Source organism: Gymnogyps californianus, chromosome 4, assembly GCF_018139145.2.
Source record: "Gymnogyps californianus isolate 813 chromosome 4, ASM1813914v2, whole genome shotgun sequence".
Classification (NCBI taxonomy): Eukaryota; Metazoa; Chordata; class Aves; order Accipitriformes; family Cathartidae; genus Gymnogyps; species Gymnogyps californianus.
The window spans coordinates 59,379,535-59,401,765 of NC_059474.1; the positions used below are offsets into that span (position 1 = coordinate 59,379,535).

The 22,231-nt window shown below is 42.2% G+C and overlaps 2 protein-coding genes across 3 annotated transcripts; both read right to left on the reverse strand.

The window, feature by feature from the left end:
- Nucleotides 1–116: 116 nt before the first annotated feature.
- CASP6 (caspase 6) lies at nucleotides 117–10,749 on the reverse strand. Of its 2 annotated transcripts, XM_050895799.1 has the most exons (8): nucleotides 10,704–10,749; nucleotides 8,737–8,778; nucleotides 7,956–7,998; nucleotides 5,744–5,890; nucleotides 5,227–5,303; nucleotides 4,613–4,788; nucleotides 2,221–2,377; nucleotides 117–1,596 (listed from the first exon to the last, which is right to left on the reverse strand). In XM_050895799.1, exons 1-8 carry the CDS (start codon nucleotides 10,732–10,734, stop codon nucleotides 1,358–1,360), a joined length of 912 nt encoding a protein of 303 aa, XP_050751756.1. In that variant the 5' UTR covers nucleotides 10,735–10,749; the 3' UTR covers nucleotides 117–1,357. The 2 variants fall into 2 exon arrangements, with proteins under 2 accessions (XP_050751756.1, XP_050751758.1); XM_050895801.1 differs by lacking the exon at nucleotides 5,744–5,890.
- Nucleotides 10,750–14,019: 3,270 nt separating this feature from the next.
- On the reverse strand, nucleotides 14,020–19,443 carry PLA2G12A (phospholipase A2 group XIIA). Its single transcript, XM_050895649.1, has 4 exons — nucleotides 19,236–19,443; nucleotides 17,951–18,027; nucleotides 16,621–16,786; nucleotides 14,020–15,569 (listed from the first exon to the last, which is right to left on the reverse strand). Exons 1-4 carry the CDS (start codon nucleotides 19,441–19,443, stop codon nucleotides 15,451–15,453), a joined length of 570 nt encoding a protein of 189 aa, XP_050751606.1. The 3' UTR covers nucleotides 14,020–15,450.
- Nucleotides 19,444–22,231: the final 2,788 nt, after the last annotated feature.

Genomic DNA, 22,231 nt, shown 5'->3' on the forward strand with positions numbered 1-22,231 from the left:
TTTTGGTGTAACACCATTGGTGGAGGTTAGACTTGCATCACAAGTAAGCTTTTTTTTAGTAAATATTGCTGGAAAAGTAATATATCAAACTCATTTACTGTAAAATCATTTATGTTTCACTGTTGCATTTTATTGAAAGAATTTATCAAAACATTCAAACATACATGATTTATACAAACCTTAAAAGTAGCCATAGTAAGATTTAACATCTGTGACTCGGAACATAGTATATGGAAAGATTTAACTAAAGCACAGCCAGTAAATCAATTATTTTCTACCCAGGAAAGTGGATTAAGACACTTCTCTCAGCTTGAGTTCTCCATTGTCCCCCAGAGTTACGCATATGTACCAATAATGTAAAAAATAATAAAAGAAATACTCGCTTTTAGTCAGTATCATGGAAATTACTGACGCTGCAGTAGTAACAATCCTATGGTGAAACGTCCTACAGTGATAAATGCACTATCACTTTTATGTACACAATGACAGAGTATGGCTGATCTCTGAGGCCAAGGGGAGGAAGAGTCTGATCCAATGCCAAGGCCTGAAGTATGAAGGTTTGCATATGTTGTATTTTGCAGAGCTGCCTAGACATGTCCAGCAGTTGTAAGTGAGCCTGGAACCTTGATATGATTTGCTTTAGCTTTAGAGATGTGTACAAGGCGAGCTTACCCAAAGTCACGCTAAGCAAGCTGTACACGGTCTCTTTTCACTACTGCTTTTCTCCTGAGGATGCAAAGCACCAGCAAGCTGTAATTGTGCCCCAAATGTAAATGATGTGCAAGCAAAAAGAAGCCCTTTGTCTATATTAATACTACAATTGTACTCAAGGAATCAAGTTCCTTTCTAGTGTTGAGAGAAGATAAAAAAATGTCTAAAAAGCTCAATAAATCCACAAAAATTGTAAGGTGGATACTGCTGTCCACAGATTTTAAAAGATGCTCTACAAACATATTCCCTGTAAACTGCGCTCTTGGAGCAAGACAAGCTAATCAAATGCAACATTTGAAATGTTTTGGAAATAGTAAAATGTGGCATAGTTAGACAGAAATCAAGAAAAAAAACTTTCAAGGAAAAAAGTAACCTAGAGTACCAATTTCAATAAAATCTGAGCACCTCTTAATAGTTCTGCACCAGTCAACTTTTCCCAAATTCCCTGAGATGAACAGAGCTGTAACACTAGCTTTAAAATTGCTTTAAGATTTTAGAAGCTAGTATGTATACAAACTATAACGTTTGATGCCAGTGTTTTTTGCAAACAATCTTGCAGAGTATTAGTCTTCTGAACTAAGATGGTGTGTTTTTCACTTCTGCAGTGAGTACTAGTTAATGATTGCCATTGTTAAATAACAATCATCTACTTTGATTTTGGATGAAAATACAATTTTTTAGTTAACATTGAGGCAAAACAAGGAATCTGTTTTTTTCCTATAGCATTAATGTCTCTGCACATATCCACTCTGCGATGAGATACTTTCCTGTTAACGACAGTAAGAAGTTCTGTGAACTCCAAGGAAGAGCCGTGCTTCCTAAGTGCCTCACACAAATCTTGAATGTACCAGGAGCCATTTACAGTTTCACGATGAGAAAAGTAACCTATTGTAGAACAGGAACATAAAATTATATCCAAATGTAAGTAGTGATGCCACTTGGAAAACAGTCATGAGAGTTACTGCTCGCTAGCTGCATCCGTAAGGGATTACTAATAGGTGTAAATCTTACTTCGCCAATTATGTAATTTCACTGGAAATTGTAGATGGAAAATGGCTTTGAGATCACTTATAGTGCTCAGCCAAGAGGAGCATGGTTCAGGGACTGGTAGCTTACAGGATTGTATCTGTCTGCACATTACAAGAGAGCAGATGGGACTGAGGACAAGATACATGGAGGACTGGAGAAGACAGCCACGTAGTGCAGGGAAATTTATAAGCCACCAGAATCCTACAGTCCTGGAAAAGAGGGGAATGCTTGCTGTCAGCAGATAGCTCAGCAGCAAGATTGATGGGAATGTTTCTGCTTGGCAAATTAACTGCAACCTTGATAGTTTATTTTTGCCTTTTCCTTAACATGTGAGGCTCTTTCCCAGATGAGATGTCACTTATCAGACACGTAAAGCAGATGACCTGGAACTGTACTCATTATTTTGACTGCAAAATGAAGAAGTGTTCAAGCTTGTTACAGTGACATACCAGACATCAGATGTAAAATATTAGAACTTACCTTGCGCCACAGAGTAGCACATGATAAAGTCTGCACCGGCAGGCAGGGAATATACACCAGCTGCATCCACTTCAGTGTCATTGACAATGGATTCATCGCTACCATCTGTTGAATCCTGAGCAATAACTGGATCATCATGTTTATCACCTCGACATGCCTGTTGGTAGGAAGTGTTGTTATGCTTTCACCTCTGCCAAGCTTGCCTATGTTAATATGATACTTCTGACACGAACCAGAGGGGACTGCTGTGGAACATCCATCCATGAGTCTGGATTCATAAAGACCCATTTACTTCTCTGTCAGTTAAAATATTGGTGAAAAAGTCCAGTGAAAGCTCCAAGATGATCTCAGAATCGCTGAGATTGGAAGGGACCTCTTGAGATCACCTAGTCCAACCCCTCTAGCTCATGCGGGGTTAGCTAGAGCAGGTTGTCCAGGACTATGTCCAGTCAACTTTCGAGTATCTTCACAGATGGAGACTCCACAATCTCTCTGGGTGACCTCTTCCAGTGTTTGACCACCCTCACAGTAAAAAAGTGTTTTCCTGTGTTGAGATGGAATTTCATGTGTTTTAATTTGTGCCAGTTGCCTCTTGTCCTGTCACTGGGCACCACTGAAAAGAGCCTATCTCCCTCTTCTTTATTCCCTCCCACCAGGTGTTTGTAACATTGGTAAGATTCCCCTGAGCAATCTCCTCCAAGCTGAACAGTCCCAGCTCTCTCAGCCTCTCCTCATGAGAGAGATGCTTCAGTCCCTTAATCATCTTTGTGGCCCTTTGCAGGACTCACTCCAGTAAGTCCGTATTTTTCTTGTGTTGGGGAACCCAGAACTGGACACAGTACTTCAGATGCAGCCTCACCACTGCTGAGTAGAGAGGAAGAATCACCTCCCTTGGACCTGTTGGCAAGGCAGCGTTGAATACATGCTCTGAAGCACAGCCATCATTATATGCTGTCACACTTCTGCTCTTAGTTCAGTCTCAAATGTACTAGTTGAGGGAGGGGCTTTTTGTGAGAAGCCAGTAAGTGAGCCCAGTATTGTCAGTGTTGCAGAAAGGCTATACATGGAGGATAAGAAGGTAAGAACACACTCAAAAGATACAAAGTAGGTAAGGAGCATTACTTAAGAACTATCACTAAAGAGAGAAACATGAAAATCTTCTTTCATTTACAGTGATGGAAGTTCCATCCCTGCTGTTTCCTCTGATTTCCAAAGGTAAATGCTATGCCAATTGTGCTGTAAAAGAACTCAGTTGATGAACTGAACTAAGTTACTTTGCTTTTTGATGAGTATATATTATAAATGTTTCTAAGTATTACTTATAACTTAAAATTGAAATATGTAAATATTTTTCCATCTTTGGCACCTGGTTAAAAAAAAAAATCAAAGCTGAATGAGTCCTAATGAAAGATGAATTAACAATGTGTTGATTCTTGCAGTGGCCTTGTGCCTAAGGAAGCTTTCATTTGGAAAAAAAGGTAATTCTTACAATTACTCTATAAACTACTACAATTACAGTCTGCTGAAGGCCAGGTTCGCATGTGAGTTTGCTAATTGTAATCTGGATAAAGATGGGATAAAGCCCCGTATAACCTGTTTTGACCCCATAACTGACTCTGCTTTGAACAGCAGGCTGGATCAGAGACCTCCTGAGGTCCCTTCCAACTTGCATTATCCTGTGAACCAAGGAGTGAAACAGGAGGTTACATATGGGCTTTATTTGACTGCTTAGCGCAAACAGTATTTCTCAGACAATAAAGCCTTAAATTGATTCTTTACATTCTACAGTGATGCCAAGTATTGGTCATGGACAGAAAAGAAACAAAAAAAAAAATAAAAACAAAAAACACATCATCACCACCACCACCAAAACCAACCAACCAAAAAAACCCCAAAAAACAACTTCTGTAAGGATCAAGTAAAGGGACTTGCCTGGAAGGAAACAGTGAGGGTAAGGAGGTTTGATAGCCTTCTACAGCTTAGCCTAGGGCTGTGAGGTGTGAACAGTAGGAACTGAGCTGAGGCTGTACACAACTTTCTCAAAAAAATGATACTGTCTTCTCTGCCATTAAATATACACTGACAGTCAATCTGACATGGCCTTAATTTGGGTGGCTCTTCATAAAGTTACTTCTTATTAAATACAGTAAATTATACTTCTTATTAATATATGATATAAAATCATAATATTAACACTTGTGTACATAAAGGTTTTTTAAAAAAGAGAAGAATCCTTGTCTTAAATGCCTTTAAGGAACAGTTTTCCATACCTTCTTTCCTAAAGATGCAAAAACTTTCCCTTGTGGAAAGACTGTACCAGGAAAACTGACTTCTGTATTACAAGAGGACAGGTCAGTGTTAACTCCACTGAATTCAGAAACGGACATCTTACCTGAATGATAAATATCTTCGGTTTTCCTACCAGACTCTGGCACTTGTCTCCTCTGAACATGTCTGTGATTGTCTCAATTTTGATTTGGGCATCATATGCATAAACATGATCATTCTCACCATGACTCAGGAACACACAAACAAAGCAGTCAGCATTACTGTGGTCATCCTTAGAGGCTGAAATAGTCAAGTGGTGTTTAGATGACTAAACAGTGATCTTCAGGTTTAAAAAAATATTGTACATTTGTATCATATATTTAATCTCTGATCAGTCCTTTTTCAAATGAACCCTATTTTCAGATAGTGTAATACTGCAGAGATTTGAAGGTGCAATGATTCAACATAGCTGAAGGTAAGGGCCACTAAAAGTAAAAAGGAGAATGTTACTAACTTCTCCCAGGTGCAGGTACTTTCTTTCAGCTCTTAGCGACTTCATTAGTTCTCTCCACAGAAGCTTCACTTACAGTGCAATAAAATAATCTGAAGTCTAACCCTTAAGTCCTTCTAATGTTAACTTCTTTGTGCACAAAAATTATTTTAAGTTAGATGGACAGAGAGAATGGAAGAAAAATATCTGGAAATTCTGCTACAAATAGACATAATATAGTCTCCTACCTTCATAAATTTTCTGCAGCACATCTTCTGCTTTCAGATCATCAAAATGTCTGACTTCAAATCCAAGGTCTGTCAAACTATTGTTAAAACACATCAGTATTAGTAAAAATCTTGCTCAAATTATACGTCAGTTGCTACCAACTCAGTTGTTTTCCCTGTGAGAGAATGAATATTCATGTTTATGCATTATTTATGAAAAAAAACCTACTGAAGTTGATTTTGAACTCAAACTGGTGTCAAGTGCAGGTGTGATACCTGAAGTTACTTCAAGGAGTTTGTCCTAAGAGAGCTCTGGACTCGCTGAAATCATAGGACTTGTGCCAGCAGTTTCTGTGACTTAAAGGAACATGCCTTCAAGCTTTTGTATTATGGCTTTCTTTGCTAAGGTTGCATAGGTGCTTATGTCTGCAAAATCTTTTGTTCTATACTTAAATGCAAGATTTAGGTAACTGCTTATTTGACCATGATTTCTGAAGTTTAGCTTTTTAAGCTTTAGTAGAGAAACCAGGTTTCTTACCTGCATTTCAGATTGTTTCTGTCTGCAAGAGTCCCACGTCTGTCTGGCAGCCTTAAATGCCAAAAAAAGTGCTCGTGATTGAAGATTAACGCAATTCCTCTTCTTTGATGGTTCATTTTGTATTGCACTGCAGGATCAAGTGTTTGCCTGTTGCCAGAGATGGAAAACATTCTTGATAAATGAGTTAATGGCTAATTGAATTCCCTTCCTGTATTCCTGCTAGCTGAGATTTCTTAATTGACTAGAGACTTGGAGGATCCAATTTCAGAAGACAAGACCTCAAAACATCCAGTATTTTAGGAAGAGCCTAAATTGCTAGGTCTTTTTGAAAAGCTTGGGCATGTTAAGCAATTCAGTAAAAACAAGTGTTGGGTGTGTACTAGGCTGTATCAGGTAGGTTGAACAGTTTCTCTACAATGTATTTGTATTTTCTCTTGTCAGGAGACTGTCTCATTAGTAACACAGTAAGGCATATAACAGTGCACTTTAGAATTGGCTCCAATTCTCCATGTTATGTGTTTAACTAAATATTATTCTAACATAATTGGATAGTGCATATGTACTTATTTGGAATTGTAGCTCTTTGAGATTGGCTTCAAGTTCTTCTAACTAAATTGAGTGCTGCATCATAAGCAATAGACTATAAACTGGTGATGAGGTGGTATTCATAGTGTATCTTGCAAAAGGAGAACAAATTTGTATTATTTACCCTAACAAAATGACAAGCTATGACAATACAACTGTTCATCTAAGTTTTTAGCAACCAGCCAACAAAATCCTAAAGCTCAAGGACAGTGTTGTTCTGAAGGACAGAACAAATGACCAACCTAGCTTCTCAGTAGAGGACTTTAAACTATCATGGCAACAAACGTACGGAGCACCTGTGTGTCTGAAGTAGCATTGAGCAATTTTATTGTTTTATGAGCAAAACACAACGTAGAAGTCTGTGATAGCATGTTATGGACTGTACACTTGAACCCAAAAGGTCATTTCCAAGTGTTGACATGGCTGTATTTTGAGAGACAAAGCAGACAATCTTACTGCTTTTATGGACAAAGGTATCTGTGCAGAAAACAGAAACTAAAATGCTTCTGGCAGTAGCCCTGGCAATAGACAAGGCCAGTGTTACAGGTGCACAGAATGACAGTCCAGGTCATGCTGTCCTAAGACTGGCTGTAGTCAGAGCTGTCATTTTTGGCATGTTACTGTTTTTGTTGTGCTATGGAAAGTTCAGGTTTGGTGCAATTGGTGGGAGAAGTTGCTTAGAATATTTGCCTGCAGACGTTACTTAAAGATTGCAGTTTCATCAGCAAAATGCTTTTGTTTCACTACAAAGTGGCCAAAGTTATCCATAAACTATTTCTGCTTCTCCACTTTATTATGAGCAGCGCCTTAATAAAACATCTTATTGTAACGTCTGCATAAGAATTCATACAGGGAACAAGAATTCTGGATGACTGTTCAAAGTCTGGGGGTTTCTACAATGTTGGCTGGATAACTAATAAGAAAAGTTAAGCGGGGTGCTTTGTCACGCTCTCCTCAATTTGAGTACTTATCATGATAAAATGCAAAGATGATAAACTTTAGCCCTGTAATTATGAATGATATTTCACCTGTACCAGTACCAGAGTTTATGTGGATTTTGGCAATTTATCTTCCTTAGGATTCGGCTAGATGTAGGGCTAGTAGGGATTTTGGACAGTTAGGTCCCTGGATCCTGTGAATGACCGTTAAAGGATGGTTCCCTAAATAGTGCTTCCTCAGCTGTATTCACTGAGTGGGTGAGGCGGAGGAAGTTATCAGGCAGGTAGTGTACCTTTTCCAGGGCTAGATGATGTTGTAAGGTAGAGTATGAAAAATTCCTGGAATCACTATCCCATGGTCGCTTTACCCTCCTTCTAGAGGTATATGTTCCTGTGCTACACTCTGTCACTTAGTCTGCTCAACTGTTCCTTAGATTGTGGTGGTATTTTTGCCACAGTCTCTGCACGTTGCCTAACATAAAAGGAGTCCACTCCTAAGAGTCCCTTCTGCGTGCCTTCCTGATAAGAAGGGTGGTTCTACATCTGGTGTAGCTAAAACTAGAAACGTGTTCTGTAAGTGGGTGAAGTTGAGCTGAATAATCCAGTCACATTCTTAACAAAAATCAGAAAACCCTGCACTGACCTCAGTGCCATGGGCCATCTCTCTGTCATTGTCATCAGAACTTTACCTTATATCCAGTGCATCTACTTCTGTGATGTTCTGATTTCCATCTGTTAGAGAGATCAAAAAGTGATTTAGCCACTAAATCATTCATTAAAAAGAAACAATCTGAGCTTGTGCATCCAGCCTTAAAGTTCAGCTGTTAACGTGAACCAAAAGCTCATTCACACATCGGGTAAGTAGGCATGCAGTTAAACAGCTTCATTTAGCGCTTGTCTGCACCCACAGCTTTTGGAGGCTGTTCTTAAAGTTCTGACTCCAAGTCTGAATTTTAGGTGGTCAAGACATGCATATTTTGTATCTGTCTGTGTATCTGTATCTATATAGACATATTCAGAGATCATGATTTTATATAACTAGCTGGATGTATTTATTTAAAGAGTCTCTAACTCAATAGTTATGATTTTACATAATCTAAAAATACACTTACGTTTCTTTTATTTCAGTAATGCTGCTAATGCAAAGCTGAGCATTCTCTTAGAGGTTGGATGCAGCATGTAAGTCATAGTAGGTAGTGTAACAGTATGTATAGCTAATGACAACTGAGAAGATGCAAGATTTATATATTTTCTTCTGCTAAACTATATAGACATAAGTATCTCCAGTAACAGAATGCACATAAAGGTAACATTGTGGGAACAACAGGAAACATGCACATCTTGGGAGCATGCAGAACTAAAGACTTACTCCTTTCACTTAAACGTCTCAATGGGCTATAAAATCACAGCTCCTACTACTACTACTGGAGACTAACTACCACATTATGAAAACTATATACTATACTGTACCTGTGGTGATTGATGTAGGTCTGCTATCCAACTGGACATGGCCTGCAATTATAAGGGAAGGCATGTCATGTATACATATATTTTACAAACTACTTTGTATATATGATACTACCTTTTCACATCTGTTTTTCACATCTGATTAAAGCCTTTTGCAAAACAAACTAACATAGTTATGTATTGATAGAGGAGAAAAGTTCATAAAGACATTAGAATAAACTTGCAGAAATCTAGACTTGGCTACAGAAGCTTTTATGTTGAACACCATAGCACAGGTGAGTAGGGGGGTGGCTCAAAGAAGTCACATGGTTCTAAGTGTTACTATTTACATGTAAACTTCCCACTGACAAATATCAATCATGCTTTCAGGTGTAGAGTCTTACAATTATCACTAGTAAACTGAACACACCAAAAACTATTTCAGTTTGCTTGAAACATAACATGTAGGTCAGACTAATGACAGAAGTGCTGAAAAATGAGTGTAGATAGAACATAGCAACACCGCCTGTGACTCTGTTGATCATAGGAAGCCAGATACCTTTAAGAGTGCATCTGTATGTTTACATTCACACTGTATTTTTGCTTCTGTACCTGAGATCTGGCTGATGCTTTTGCCTCAACTGAAGGGGAGATGGGGGGGGTAATCCACCCCCCCAAAAACCAACAGATCATAAAAATTTTATAGTCATCAAACTTCTAGCCAGAAAAATGCTGTCTTGTAGACACAGGAAGAACAGAATTCCTGGGCTAAAGGAAACTAGGGAAAGATCGTTTTCCTGTTCTTTTAATCCTGTCTAGTTGGTTCCCAGTCTTTAGCTTTTCATTGCCATTGTCATATTGCAGCTTCCTTCAAGTAAACACTGCTTAAATTATGACTAATGAAAAGCCTTCTGCTTGTCTTACACAGGCTTGTTCTAAAAACTGATTGCTCTCAATGGGACTACTTACTTGTCTTAAATGTCGTGAAGATGGATTGTTTCAAAGGAATCAGAAATCAGGTGTGCACTGGATTACACTGGGATCTGATAGCATCTTTCCCTGGATACGTTTTAATGTCAGTAAGTCTACCATTTGGGCCAAAGGACATGGCATTTAGAAAATACCAGTAACCAAATGGTACAAAAAAATGTGTATGTAAGCCTAACAGCATCTTCGGGAACCAAACCCACAGTTTTGCTGCTCCTCTCTTCTCTTGTCTTCCTGTTCCGCATCACCGTTCTTCCTGGGCACCTGAACCCCAGCTATTCACGGTGTTTTCCCCTCTTTTTATGATGCCAGCTGTTTTTCTTCTGTGTTGACAAAGCAACCCCGTTTTCCCGCTCTCACCCCTCCGCAGCCGCCGCCCTGCCGGGCTGTCCTGGGGCGGCGGGGGCCAGGCCGTCGGGCTCGCCGTCGTTAAACCCCCGCTTTCGTTTCCTGCAGCTGTGGCGGGGGAGGGGGGCCCGGACTTTCCCCTCAGTGCGGTGCGCTGGGTTTTACCCGCAAATCTACTTCCGCGATGGCTGTCTCCGCCGTCGTGCCGTCCTTCTCCCCGCCTGCCACCTTTCCCCGCTCCCCTTCCCTCTCTGAAAGGAAGCAAAGGCCACGCTCCCCACGAACGTCGGCAGCGACCTCGGGGCAGCGCTCCCCCAGGCACGGCCCCCGCTCTGTCGCTTCGGGTCAGCCGGCGGGGGAGGCCCCTCTCCCCACAACCCCTCGCAAAGACGCCCCCTCCCGCTCTGCCGCCGCGGGGGGCGCTCGGCACCGTGTCTGCCCGGGCGCCACAAGCCGCGTCGAGACCCCTGTCGCCAGGGCGTGGGGGCGGCCTGCGGACCGCCGAGACCGTTAACGGCCCCGCACGTTAACGGCGGGCGCGGGCGCCGCGCCGTTGGCTCCGGCAGGCGCCGACCAACCAACGCCCCCACCCACTGCGCAGGCAGCCGCCATTACCCGCCGCCCCCCGCGGTTCCCCCCGCCGCCCACCTACTCACCTGCCGGCCGCCGCCGCTCCAAGCCTGACATGACCGCGAACAAAGGCACCCCGACGCCGCGCCGTGCGTGCGCGCCTTGCCTTCCCTTCCCGGAGCCGGCCCGCCTCCACGGCCCGGCCCAGGCACCCTCTTGGGGGCAGGGCGTTTATCGTCCTTTCCTTCGGCGGCGGCTGCCGGTTCTGTAAGAAACGGGGAGGGAGATCGGGGGAAGTGCTGCGTGGCCGTGAGGGCCGCGGGGGTCCCGGTGGTCGGGGCGGGAGGCAGCGGCAGCAGCACCAGGCGGAGAGGCGGCCGCCTCCGGCCGGGGGGACAGCCTCCCTGCGGGGGCTTCAGGCCTTCCCGGGGCTGCGGGGAGACCGCCGCACCCTGAAGGTAAATCCGTAATGCCAGTGGCTTGGTGTAGTCTCTCCTGCTCGGGAGATTGCAAGGGCCGGCTGCCTAGGTCGAAACTCAGCCGGGAAAATTGAAGCGTGATGTATTAAAGTGTCTTAAGTTTGTCATGCGTTATCTGTATTCCTGTGATGCGTACTTTAGTCACCATGTTGCATTAACTGCACTGTTATATACAAAGGCATCATCCTGAAATACGGTGAGAAACTACTATGTTTACTAAACTGAGATTTTTCGAAACTGTACTAGAAGTCCCTTTAAAGGCACGTACTGTTTCCTTTGCTGTAAGACTATGGTTACTCAAAATGCATTTTCATTTGGGCGCCCACATATAAACCCTTGAGAGGTTTGGATGTAGTTTTGCGGCTTTGCTCTATTCTTGCATCAGTTCTCTCTGATGATCTTAGAACTGTGAGGAGAGCACCAATGTATTGAAGACAGTGCCAAGGTATCTTAACAAATGCTGATATTCTCAACCTTTTCATTATATGGCACTTACTTACTGCTGTCTGATTGACTGCATAAGAGTTTCTAAACCAAAGCCAATGACAAAAAACATCCTTCTGTGTAAGAGCTTTGCAGATCTGTACCGTGAATGGATCTGAATTTCCTATCCAGCCTATTTCTAGGTAGGCTCTAGAATAAACTCAGGTGTGAATATGCTCTTGGAGATTGCTGCTACAAGCACAAAAGGAGGTAGAGTGGGATTTTAGGTATTTTTACCCAGTCTGTCTGGCCTGTTTTTACACAGGCTTCTTGCATGACTAAATCTTTTAGATGTCTCCCTTTTAGTTCAAGGAGCTATGGGTATTTCCAATTACCTTTGCTTGTTTTCCCCTTGTTTGGACTTGTTACCCTCAGACTGCCAGTAGGCAGCTAGATCAAGATAAAACCATTGTTTAAATTGTCTTTGTGTATCCTTTAGTTAGAACATGATACTATTATAAGAGTTTAGCATTTGCCACAGTGAAACATTTAAACTTTTACCAAGCAGATTCATTTTTTTGCAAACTGCAAATCCCAGATCTCTCAGCTCACACTAGAGCTGCCCCTAAACCCACTGGCAGCAAGAATCCTGTGTGAAGTAGCAGCTGTAGAACCTGAATCTGGGACTCTTAACAGCTTTCTGTTTTGCAGCTTGAACTCATATCAGCCATGTTCCTCAGTCCAACAGTTCGCTTAGATCCTAGTAAGACCACCAAACATCTTTCCACTTTGTTTTGCTGGAGGCTAAGAGCATACTCAGTCAGCCACTGTGTTCAGATGAGTCACCAGTAACTTGATCACAATGTATGAACCCTAAAGTAGCATTTGACTGGTTTGCACTTCCAGCTGATTTTAATATATTAAAGTTTTTGTTGTACATGCATGTACATGTTTTGAAACACTTTCAGATTGTTGCAGTAGCTCCACCATAAGTGGGTAATTTTGGAAAAAGCATTATGGATGTATCAGAACTGCAGTTCGAAGAAGGAAGTTTGGTTGTGGACACACTGCTGTTATTCATATCATCCAGAAAAGCAAAATAGCCTGAGGAAGGCAACTGTATTAACTTTAATTGTATTAACTTTAACCTGTAAAAAAAAAAAAATCACTGCAATATTTAAATAGTATTACTGATTACATAAAAGCATGCAGTATTGAGTCAAATGCCAAGAGCTGCTCTGTATAGTATTGTTGTGGTTTAACCTGCCAGGCAGCTAAACACCACACAGCCATTCACTCACTTCCCCCCCGGTGGGATGGGGAGAGAATCAGAAAAAAGGTAAAACTCATGGGTTGAGGTAAAGACAGTTTAATAGGACAGAAGAGGAAGGGAAAATAGTAATAATGATAAAAGAATACAGAAAACAAGTGATGCACAATGCAGTTGCTCACCACACGCTGACCGATGCCCAGCCAGTCCCCGAGCAGTGGGCCACCATCCCCTGGCCAACTCCCCCCAGTTTTATTGTTCAGCATGACGCTCTATGCTATGGAATATCCCTTTGGCCAGTTTGGGTCAGCTGTCCTGGCTGTGTCCCCTCCCAGCTCCTTGTGCACCCCCAGCCTACTCGCTGGCAGGGCAGCATGAGAAGCTGAAAAGTTCTTGACTTACTGTAAGCACTGCTCAGCAACAACTAAAACATCAGCGTGTTATCAACATCACTCTCACACTAAATCCAAAACACAGCACTGTACCAGGTACTAGGAAGAAAATTAACTCTATCCTAGCCAAAACCAGGACAAGTATTATATTTTTTACATATATATATATAAAAAATATGTAAGTTGTTAAATGGTATGATTAATCCTGGGGGCGATAGCTAGCCTTCATTTTGGGGCTGTGGCCTGTAAAATGCATTTTGTATAGTTTGCAGGTAACTATAATCAAGGATTTCTGCTACAGGAAAAGCTTATGCAAAGTAAAGACTCCCTGGAAGAAGTCAAATGCTTCCTCTGGTTTGCAAGCAGAACTATCAAAGTGCTACCCAGCACTGTTAAAGCTCTTTTTGAAGGAAACTCTGGAAGGCTTTCATGGTATAATTACAGGTCAATACAGAAGGGAACAAAAAGCAGCTCTTTCGAACAGTGAAAATTTTCTGTGTTCATTTAAGCATCTAGTTTAAGCTCGTTTCTACCCAACTCAACAGCCATCTAGCTGAATTATAGTGTTTTGGACTCATTGTGGTACTTTTTTTATTTTAAACGAGCAATGCCATTACCATTCCCTGATTTGGTGCTAAAAGACTTAGAGGGTTCCAACCATGGAATTCCAGGGTAATTCAGAGTTGTTTCAATTCTATGGCAGAAAACAAACTTCACCAAATTTAGAGGAACTACAAGTTCTTCAAGCACGGTTTTGTAAAACTCTATAGTAATACTTTTCTTGCAGTGCTACTTCATATCCACAAATACAAAAAGAAACCATGAAGCATGGCCAAAGAACTTTAGCAGGAACTTTATTCTATGAGGCACTTAAATTCACTGTCATGTACAGTAAGCTCTAGTGAAAAACAAACAAAAATAAGACAAACAACTGGTAAAGAAAAAACATATAAAAGTACTTCCAGAGGAGAAATTACATTATAGTCCATGAATCTCGTAAATTTTAGGCTTTTAGCATGGTTTCCACTCCCTGTTCACAGATGCAGTATTTTAATTTTCAGTCCTCTCCTCCTGTGGATTTCTAAGGCAGAATCAGGGCAGCAGGAGAGCAAATCAAAATCTTTATGACAGAGGACCTAATGCAAAAATAAACTAAGGACTGACAACTGGAGATGAGCAATGAAAGATCAGTACAGAGAACAAACCCCAAATAATTCAGACATCAGGTGATTTCAGCTAGAGAAGTCAGAGAGGGAACAGATGACAGAAGTACAGGTTCAAACATCTGCCAGCCTCACAGAGGGCATTTTAAATAAAAAGGTTTGTTTGACATACTGACCCTAACTGTGGAACTTTCTTTTAGTTTTCATCAGAATGGACTAAATGAAAGCAAAGATGAATACAGTAACCAAGTTGTGCCACAAGACAAATATAAATCAACTTCTTTGAACAATATATCCTTTCTATGCATATAATACACAACACAAAATGTTTTATTTGAAAAATAAACATTTGATTCATTTTTAAAATAACATAGCAACTACATTCCACCATATTGTCAAATCAAAAGTATATCCCTAGGTTGCAAACTGTTCATTTTAGTGGTCAAGCCTTGAAAGGATCAACATATTTGATCTGAAACGTGCTGCAGAAGTAAGGTTGATACACAGTCAGGTAGAAATATGTAGTGCAGATGTATACCCTTGCTAAGGGCTTGGGGTTTTTTGTTTGGTTTTGTTTTTTTTAAAAAACAAACGCATGGGACAGCAAAAATCAGAGAGAACTGAAGGCAGTTGTACCACAAGCATGAAAGTACAGGCTATTTAAGATACCATATTAACACACACAAAATGCTCCTTCCTGTTGGTCTATCAGATGCATCAACTACTAGTAAACGTAAAATTTGACCTACATTAAAAATCATCTGATAATTCAATACAACTCTTCTGTGCCTCTGATTTCCCCATTATGGGGTTTTCTTAAAAACTTTAAAATGGCAGTAGTGTTTTACGATAGCATACCCTGAGTGGACATACACCAAAGGAAACTAATTTCAGTTTCCAGGCTTCTGGCTTCAAGGGGAAGAGAAGGAAGACTTGTTTCTTTTTTACATTAGGAAGAATATCATAGTGACTTTCAAACCAGTATATTCATGTCAGTGTTTAATATATTACTGTCTGAAAAGCATAAAGCTTTGTAACCAAACACTTGCTTCATTCCAGCTGAGTCTTTGACTTTATTCTACACCATGAGATCTCAGTATCTTCTTTCAGAGATCTGTCTTATCCTCATAACGACACATACATGCAGCTCTCTGGCTATCCAGGTATGGTTTACATCCTAAATGTATAACCGCATCAAACAACAGCTGAACAGTTGATTCACAAGCTGCAAGCAAAAAGGAGTTCAGTTAAAAGTACTCTTTGAATGGAATATGAAACTAACAGAAATTACTCTGGCAAACTGAGAATGATTCTAAGAAAGCACCAATCTTCTCTGGGCGTAGCAAATAGATTGTCAAATGAAGACTGAACCAATACAGAATCATTTAAGTTGTGAATAAAGATTTTTCATATGCCAGACAAAACAAACAAAAAAATTCATTGCATATGGAATGTTATCAGTGTTAGAAACATCACTTAGTCTTGGAAAGATGAAAAAGCTGTTTTACCCCCTCACTTTTTGCATCCCAATTTATGCAGAGGTTGCTATCCTTAACAGCAGCTCAACAGAATTGAACAAATATTCACCAGTTCTGACACGAAACACTAACATGATGACTTATTTGCAGTTAAATGAATTTGAGAAGTTCAAACACAGGCTTGTTCTAAAAACTTACCGCTCTCGGTGGGACTACTTACTGTAAAAGTGACATTGTTCAAGTTAAAAAGTGTTGTTATGTCACGTATTCATCCGATGCAGGCCAACAGCCAGGAGGAGTATCGTATGGTGTGTTACTAAAAACCCTAAAATTTATTCACTAAGGGATAGCATTAACTACTTCCACTATGACAATATATTATTCTAAAATCTTATTTCATAAACGGAAACAATTCAGTATTTTCCTATAGTTTACTAGCAATCACACGTAGTACACATTTAGAAATCATTCAGCAGAACAGTGAATATTCAGCTATGCTACAGTAAATGCAAGAATTATACATCCATTTCGATCAAGTTGTATTCCCATATTCATACTTCTAAATGGGAAGCATTATTTTTTTCCCCTCAAAGTTAGTTTTAACCCTGATCATTTTCCCATGCTGTGTCATTGCTCTGCTGTACAAGTATCTGGGCTGCATGACAGAGGGACAGAAGAAGGCACCTTTCAGCAATAGCATCAGCTTATGAAAGCGTGGCACTACTGCGCTGCACAAAGATTCTTTCCCAAATAAGCTTGGTTAAACTTGAAAAAAAAGAAAGGCTTTTTCACACTTACCCTGGACACTCTCTGAGATTCCAAGCGTTTTCTGCACATCTCTGCAAATTTTGGAGAGGCAGGACTGAAACTGCTCATCACAATCATTTTTTGTATTGCCACAAGTATCGTAGCATCTGTCGTGGTGATTGCAGCACTTTGTCATCGAAGGGATACCGATGTCAAACTGTGAAGAAAATCCCCCCCACACACTCCATTGGTATTCTAGTTAAGAAAGATATAGCCTATGAATAGACTGTAACCATTAGAAATTAAAAACTAATGCAGTCAATCCAGCTGTCATTCACTTATCTCTGTATTTTGCTGTTCACCTCTAGTAAGCTGTGGTGGTTTGGCCCTGGCCAGTAGCCAAGCAGTGACACAGTTGCTTGCTCAGCCCCTGCCCCCCTCCATGGAATGGAGGAGAGAATAGAAAGAGCAAAAGCAAGAAAACTTGTGGGTTGAGATAAAGACAGTTTAATAGATGAATGAAAGAGGAAAAAAATGCCCCAAAATAAGCAGCGCAAAAGCAATCATTCACCACATCCCACAAGCAGATGGATGCCTAGCCAGTCTCTCAGCAGCAGCCACCTTGGAAGCCAAACACACACACTACCACCTCCCCCCCCCTGCCCTTCTTCCACTACTCCAGTTTTTATGGCTGAGCATGACTCTGTATCATACAGAATATCCCTCTGGCCAATTTGGGTCCGCTGCCCCGGCTCTGTCCCCTCCCAACCTCTTGCCCAGCCCCAGCCTACGCTCTGGGGTGGTAGATGGGCAGAGTGGGGAAAAAAGAGAAAGTCCCAAAGCTGTGCAGTCACTGTTCAGCAACAGCCAAAACCATCAACACGGTTTTAGCCCAAAATCCCAAACACAGCACCATGCAGCCTGCTATGAAGAAAGTTAACTCCATCCCAGCCAGACCCAGTACATAAGCTAACCCATATTTTCTTTCTAGCACTAAAGAAAATGGACTAGCATCAGTAAGGACAGCAAGAGTCAGAGCCAAACCTTCCACTCTCACAGGGCTACAGTTGGGGTTATTCAACACTTTCAAGATCGTGAGAACAAAACACTAAGCCAAACATTAACAAATTAGAAATGAATCATCAACATTCCATTTTATCCCTATTTTAGGTCAATGATGAAAATGTTTATGCTGTGTTCATTTATAATGCTAACATTTTCCATACATTGTTACCAAAGCATGTGTTGGAGCTGATAAAAGCAGGAACATTGTATGTGGATGCTGTCTCATCCTTAGAATGGGAGAGGGAAAAAACACCCACGTTCAGGAAAGCTCATGTATGAAAGACACACAAAGAAGCTCCAAAATGGAAATATTTACCTGAACTCCAAATAGAGGGGATCCACAACCATTTGGTGGTGCCGGTTTATATCCATAGCGAGGAAAGGGCTTTGATCCTGAAAAAGGTAATTTATCATGCCTCAAATAGATTTTTTGCACAGAATTTTAGTACTATTAAAACACACCAGAGGCATTTGTTGGGCTTGAGACAGTATCAGTTATATTTTTAACTTAAACATATATTCAGGCACCTGAATATCAACAATTCTTACCAAATTACAACTTAGGGGTACCAAGCATTTTTTTAAAAAAGGGGGACAAGACACCTGAGCAAGTGTTAATGTTAGCTTCCCAAGTTAAAAAAAAAAACAACCATCTTGAGTTACTAAAATTGATGTGTCAGTTAAGTGTGCAATATGTAGGATTACCTTAAAGAACAGAGTACTTTAGAGTAAGTTCATTAATACTTCTATGCTTTATATGCAACCAACAGTAGTGCTCTGGTTTTTTTAGCTTAACATTTAATGAACTGGAATGAAGCACCTTTTTTTAATTTACAACTGTAACATTAATAAAATTTAAATTAGTAGAGACTGCTAAAGTCATGTCTCCCTGAACACTTACTAGTGCAGCAAGACAGGGAATTCTGCATCCCAAGTTAAGGAAGATTGTGGAGTTAATTTGAAAAATGACCCTCCATCTTGTTTCGGTATTGGAAACAAACTGAGGCCACAATTGAAAATAACGGAGAAGAAAAAACATATTTGAAAAGTGCATATTCTAGTACAGAGAGGAAATGTCACAGTGTCCTCACCACTCTTGTGGAGCCAGTCAGGGTGCCACCACCAAACTCATTTCCTGACTTAACAAATAATCCAGCCCAGTAAGCTGAGGGTAAATCGATTCAGCCGAGAGAGACCGAGAGGGTCTACATGAACCTCCCGTTTTGGGGCGCTCCTGAAGCGCCGGTGAAAAGCCTGGCAAGAAACCCCCTTTCTGGAGCATCGCCTGCCTGGCACCCCTCTGCGGCAGCCGGCGACGACAGGGGAGCCGCCTCCAGGCAGGTTATATATATACATATATATGTACACGTGTAAGAATTTGTTACTGAGGTTTCCTCTGCGGCTGCGCCCCGCTTCCTTGGGAGCGGCGGCCGGGACCGGCGGGAGCGCTACCGCCGGCCGGCCGCCCGCCCTCACAGCCCCGGCCGGCCTGACCGGGCCGAGCCGCCTGAAGCGAGCCGGCCGGCGGGAGGGCAAGGGTCGCCGCGGACCGGCGGGGTCTCGGCCGCGCCGCCAGCCCCTCGCCCCGCCGCCCGCCTCACCGTCGCTGCACTTGTACTGGCAGAGGCCGTCCTCGCCGCCCAGGAGGTCGAGGGCCGCGTTGAGGTACACGTCGATCTTGTGCACCCCGTTGCGGATGGTCTTCAGCGTCATCCGCCAGTCGGGGGTCTGCGGCGCCTCCTGGCACCGCGCCGGCCGCGGGCCCAGCCAGGGGCAGGCCAGCAGCAGCAGCAGCAGGGCGCGGGCCATGCCGAGCGGCGCCCCGGCGGGCGCCCGCTAAGCCTCCGCCGCCGGCCCGGCCCGGCCCGCCGCCGCCATCGTCGCCACGGGCGCCGCCCCTGCCCGCCCGGCGGGGAGGGGCCTTCTGCCGCCGGGCCTGAGGCAGCGAGGGGCCCCGCCTCCGCGCCCCCCCCCTCCGCCGCGCGGCGCTGAGGGAGCGGGGGTCCTGCCCGCCTTCTGCGGCCTTCGCCGGGGCCGGGCAGTCTTGTGGGAAAGTACGGCCGTAGCCGGGCTGCGAGTCACTCACGGCCAAAACGCCTTTTCCTGGGCTACTGCCGGCAGAGAGAGGGACTGGGGTGGGGCAGAGGGAGAAAAATCGGTGATGGCTCTGAGGGGGGGAAAGGGGGAAAGTCGGGCAGGGCCTTTCACCCCCACCTACAGGTGGCAAGGGGAGGCATTGCAAAACGCGGCCTAGCACCCACCCCGTTACAACACGGGCTGTTCCAACAGGAGAAACGCCGCCATCTGCAGCAGGTCACGGTGCCCCGTGTCCCGTGGGGGGACCTTTTCCAAACCTGTCCAGATACAAACCGGGAGAGCTGCTGGCTGCCCGTTTGTATGGCACGGTCGCGCTGGCTGAGCCACCCTCCTACCCTGGGGGGTACCGGTGCTATCAGATACTATGAAACCCCAGGACTTTTTTATTTGGAAAACCTTTATTTGATGACTGTGTTAGAAGTGATGAACTTGGCGTTGCTAAATGTGAAAGAGACAGCAATAGCGTTTTGGAGGGAAGACAGAAAGGCTGATTTTCTAGCCAGCCATTGAGATACTGCAGCCGTGGGGCTGAATGGGAGAAAGGGCAGGTTTAGTGCCAGCCGCGTCGGGCTTCGGTTAGCGTGGTGGCTCAGAGCAAATGCTGCCTATGGGAGGAGCGTGCCCAAAACCACGTACTCCTCTCTTCAGTGCAGTCTGAGGGAGAACTTGTATTAATACAGCCAGAAGAACACGAGCTGTTGGAAAGCACGCTTGTTTAGAAGCCAAAAAAATGCAGTAGGGAATACATACTTGAAGTGTTAAAATTTTAACCTAATTTTATGATGATGTTCAATGTGAAGGAAACTGATCCAGTGCCCTTTACACATGTCAGTGATTCAGTTTCAGGTAACATCATCAAATGTGGAAGACGGGGTTGTGAAAGAGGGCAAAATGAAAGTATATCTATTAAACGTTAAAAGCAAATCAAAGTCTTGATTTGCTGAAAAGAAAAATTAGACCAAAATGAACTCACTTGCTAAACGTCCTGTTTGGTTTTGTGGGGGTTTTTTATAAAATTTTTATTAATTTTATGTTTAAATTCTAGATGCTTCACAGATGAGGTAAAGTAGAACCATGTGGAAATTGTTTTACTTTTTGTAATGAAAGCTCTGTTTTAAGACGTGTGGAATCCCTCAGAACATAGTAATATGTTCAGGACAAAGTTAACTTTAAAGAAGAAGAGGAAATGGAAAGAAAACCGAGAGACTTCCAGATCAACAGGCAGAGCATGGTAAATATTCTACTGGGTTTTTTTTCTTTTCAGCCTCAGCATTTAATATTATTTGTAGTTAACTGAAGAAATAGGTGGAAAAAGTTCTTTACAGAAGTTAAGTCAAACAAAAGAGGGAGCTCTTCCTACACCTGTCCAGCTTTTCCCTATGATTACTTTACAAAGACCTTGATTCAGCAAAATAATGCCTGTGTAGGAATATACTTAAATGCTTTCCTAAATGGCAAGCCTTGTTGGGGGGGCAGTTCATACCCTTACTTTAGTTATTGGTGATTGACAGTGTCTTTACATAACAAATTCATGCTGATGTGGGTTTTTTACAAGACCGGAAGATGAAGGAAAGTCAACGAAAATGTAAAAATGTTGTCTGAAGCAGATGCTGGTCAATTATAGAAAAAACACCACCACAACAACTGTGTTGTGTGAAGATATGCCATTTATTCAACAGGATAATTAATTGAGAGAAATAAAGTAAAATAGATATGAAAAACATTTGTAAATTAGAATACAGGGAAGTATGTTCTAAAACTATTGAGCAGTTTGATAGAACTGACCGAGATGGTCCTGAAGCTGTCTGACAGTTTTGTGTCGAGGGCACCAATCCACAAACCAAATTCTAGTAGTTTTAAAAAATTCTGTGCACGCTTTCTGTGCATAACCCTTGCCGAATGTGAGACTATGATGTATAGACTGACATTTTCTAATAGCAGGCACCATTACTGCTGTCTAAAAATGTGTAGCTTACGCAGTGGTCCTTTGGGCTGTGCTTCCTGATTATCATGTGGGCAGAACTTCCTCACAAGGACTGGTGAAAGCAGAAGGATTTTCTGCTTAATCGTTCCAGTTTTGTTGATGGCCCCTTGTCTTTGTCCAGTTGTGGGTCAGTTAAGGCAGTAGCAAAACTCCCCCTGACTGCACATTGCAGGCTCAGGCCCTGGATGTTCCTTCTTGGCATTATTGTTTCCCGCTTCTGTATGTTGGTGTAGGAAGCTTGTGCTAATTTGAGAATCTGGTGGGGGGGGTTACAACTGAGAGTATTAATTTTTAACTTTAGATCTGTAACTTGGTTTTGTAGAATTAACTCTATATGTATAATACATAGCCTTTTTATTTTCATATATTTATATTGTTATATAAATTGTGTGTATATGTGTGTATATATACACGGTAAAACACTACATGATGTTAAGAGTTTGTTGGATACCAGAAATATATATATACATACAGAAAGAACTTAAGATAGCAAAGATGCTTTTTATTTAAGTTGAA

Coding starts and splice junctions, on each gene's coding strand:
- CASP6 (XM_050895799.1), bottom strand. CDS start 10,734: ATGTCAGGCTTGGAGCGGCGGCGGCCGGCAG. Junction 8,779..10,703: donor GGAGCGGCGGCGGCCGGCAG/GTGAGTAGGTGG, acceptor TTATAATTGCAG/GCCATGTCCAGTTGGATAGC. Junction 1,597..2,220: donor GTGCTACTCTGTGGCGCAAG/GTAAGTTCTAAT, acceptor GTTCTACAATAG/GTTACTTTTCTCATCGTGAA.
- PLA2G12A (XM_050895649.1), bottom strand. CDS start 19,443: ATGGCCCGCGCCCTGCTGCTGCTGCTGCTGGCCTGCCCCTGGCTGGGC. Junction 18,028..19,235: donor CCAGTACAAGTGCAGCGACG/GTGAGGCGGGCG, acceptor TACCTTTTTCAG/GATCAAAGCCCTTTCCTCGC. Junction 16,787..17,950: donor CCCCTCTATTTGGAGTTCAG/GTAAATATTTCC, acceptor TTTTCTTCACAG/TTTGACATCGGTATCCCTTC.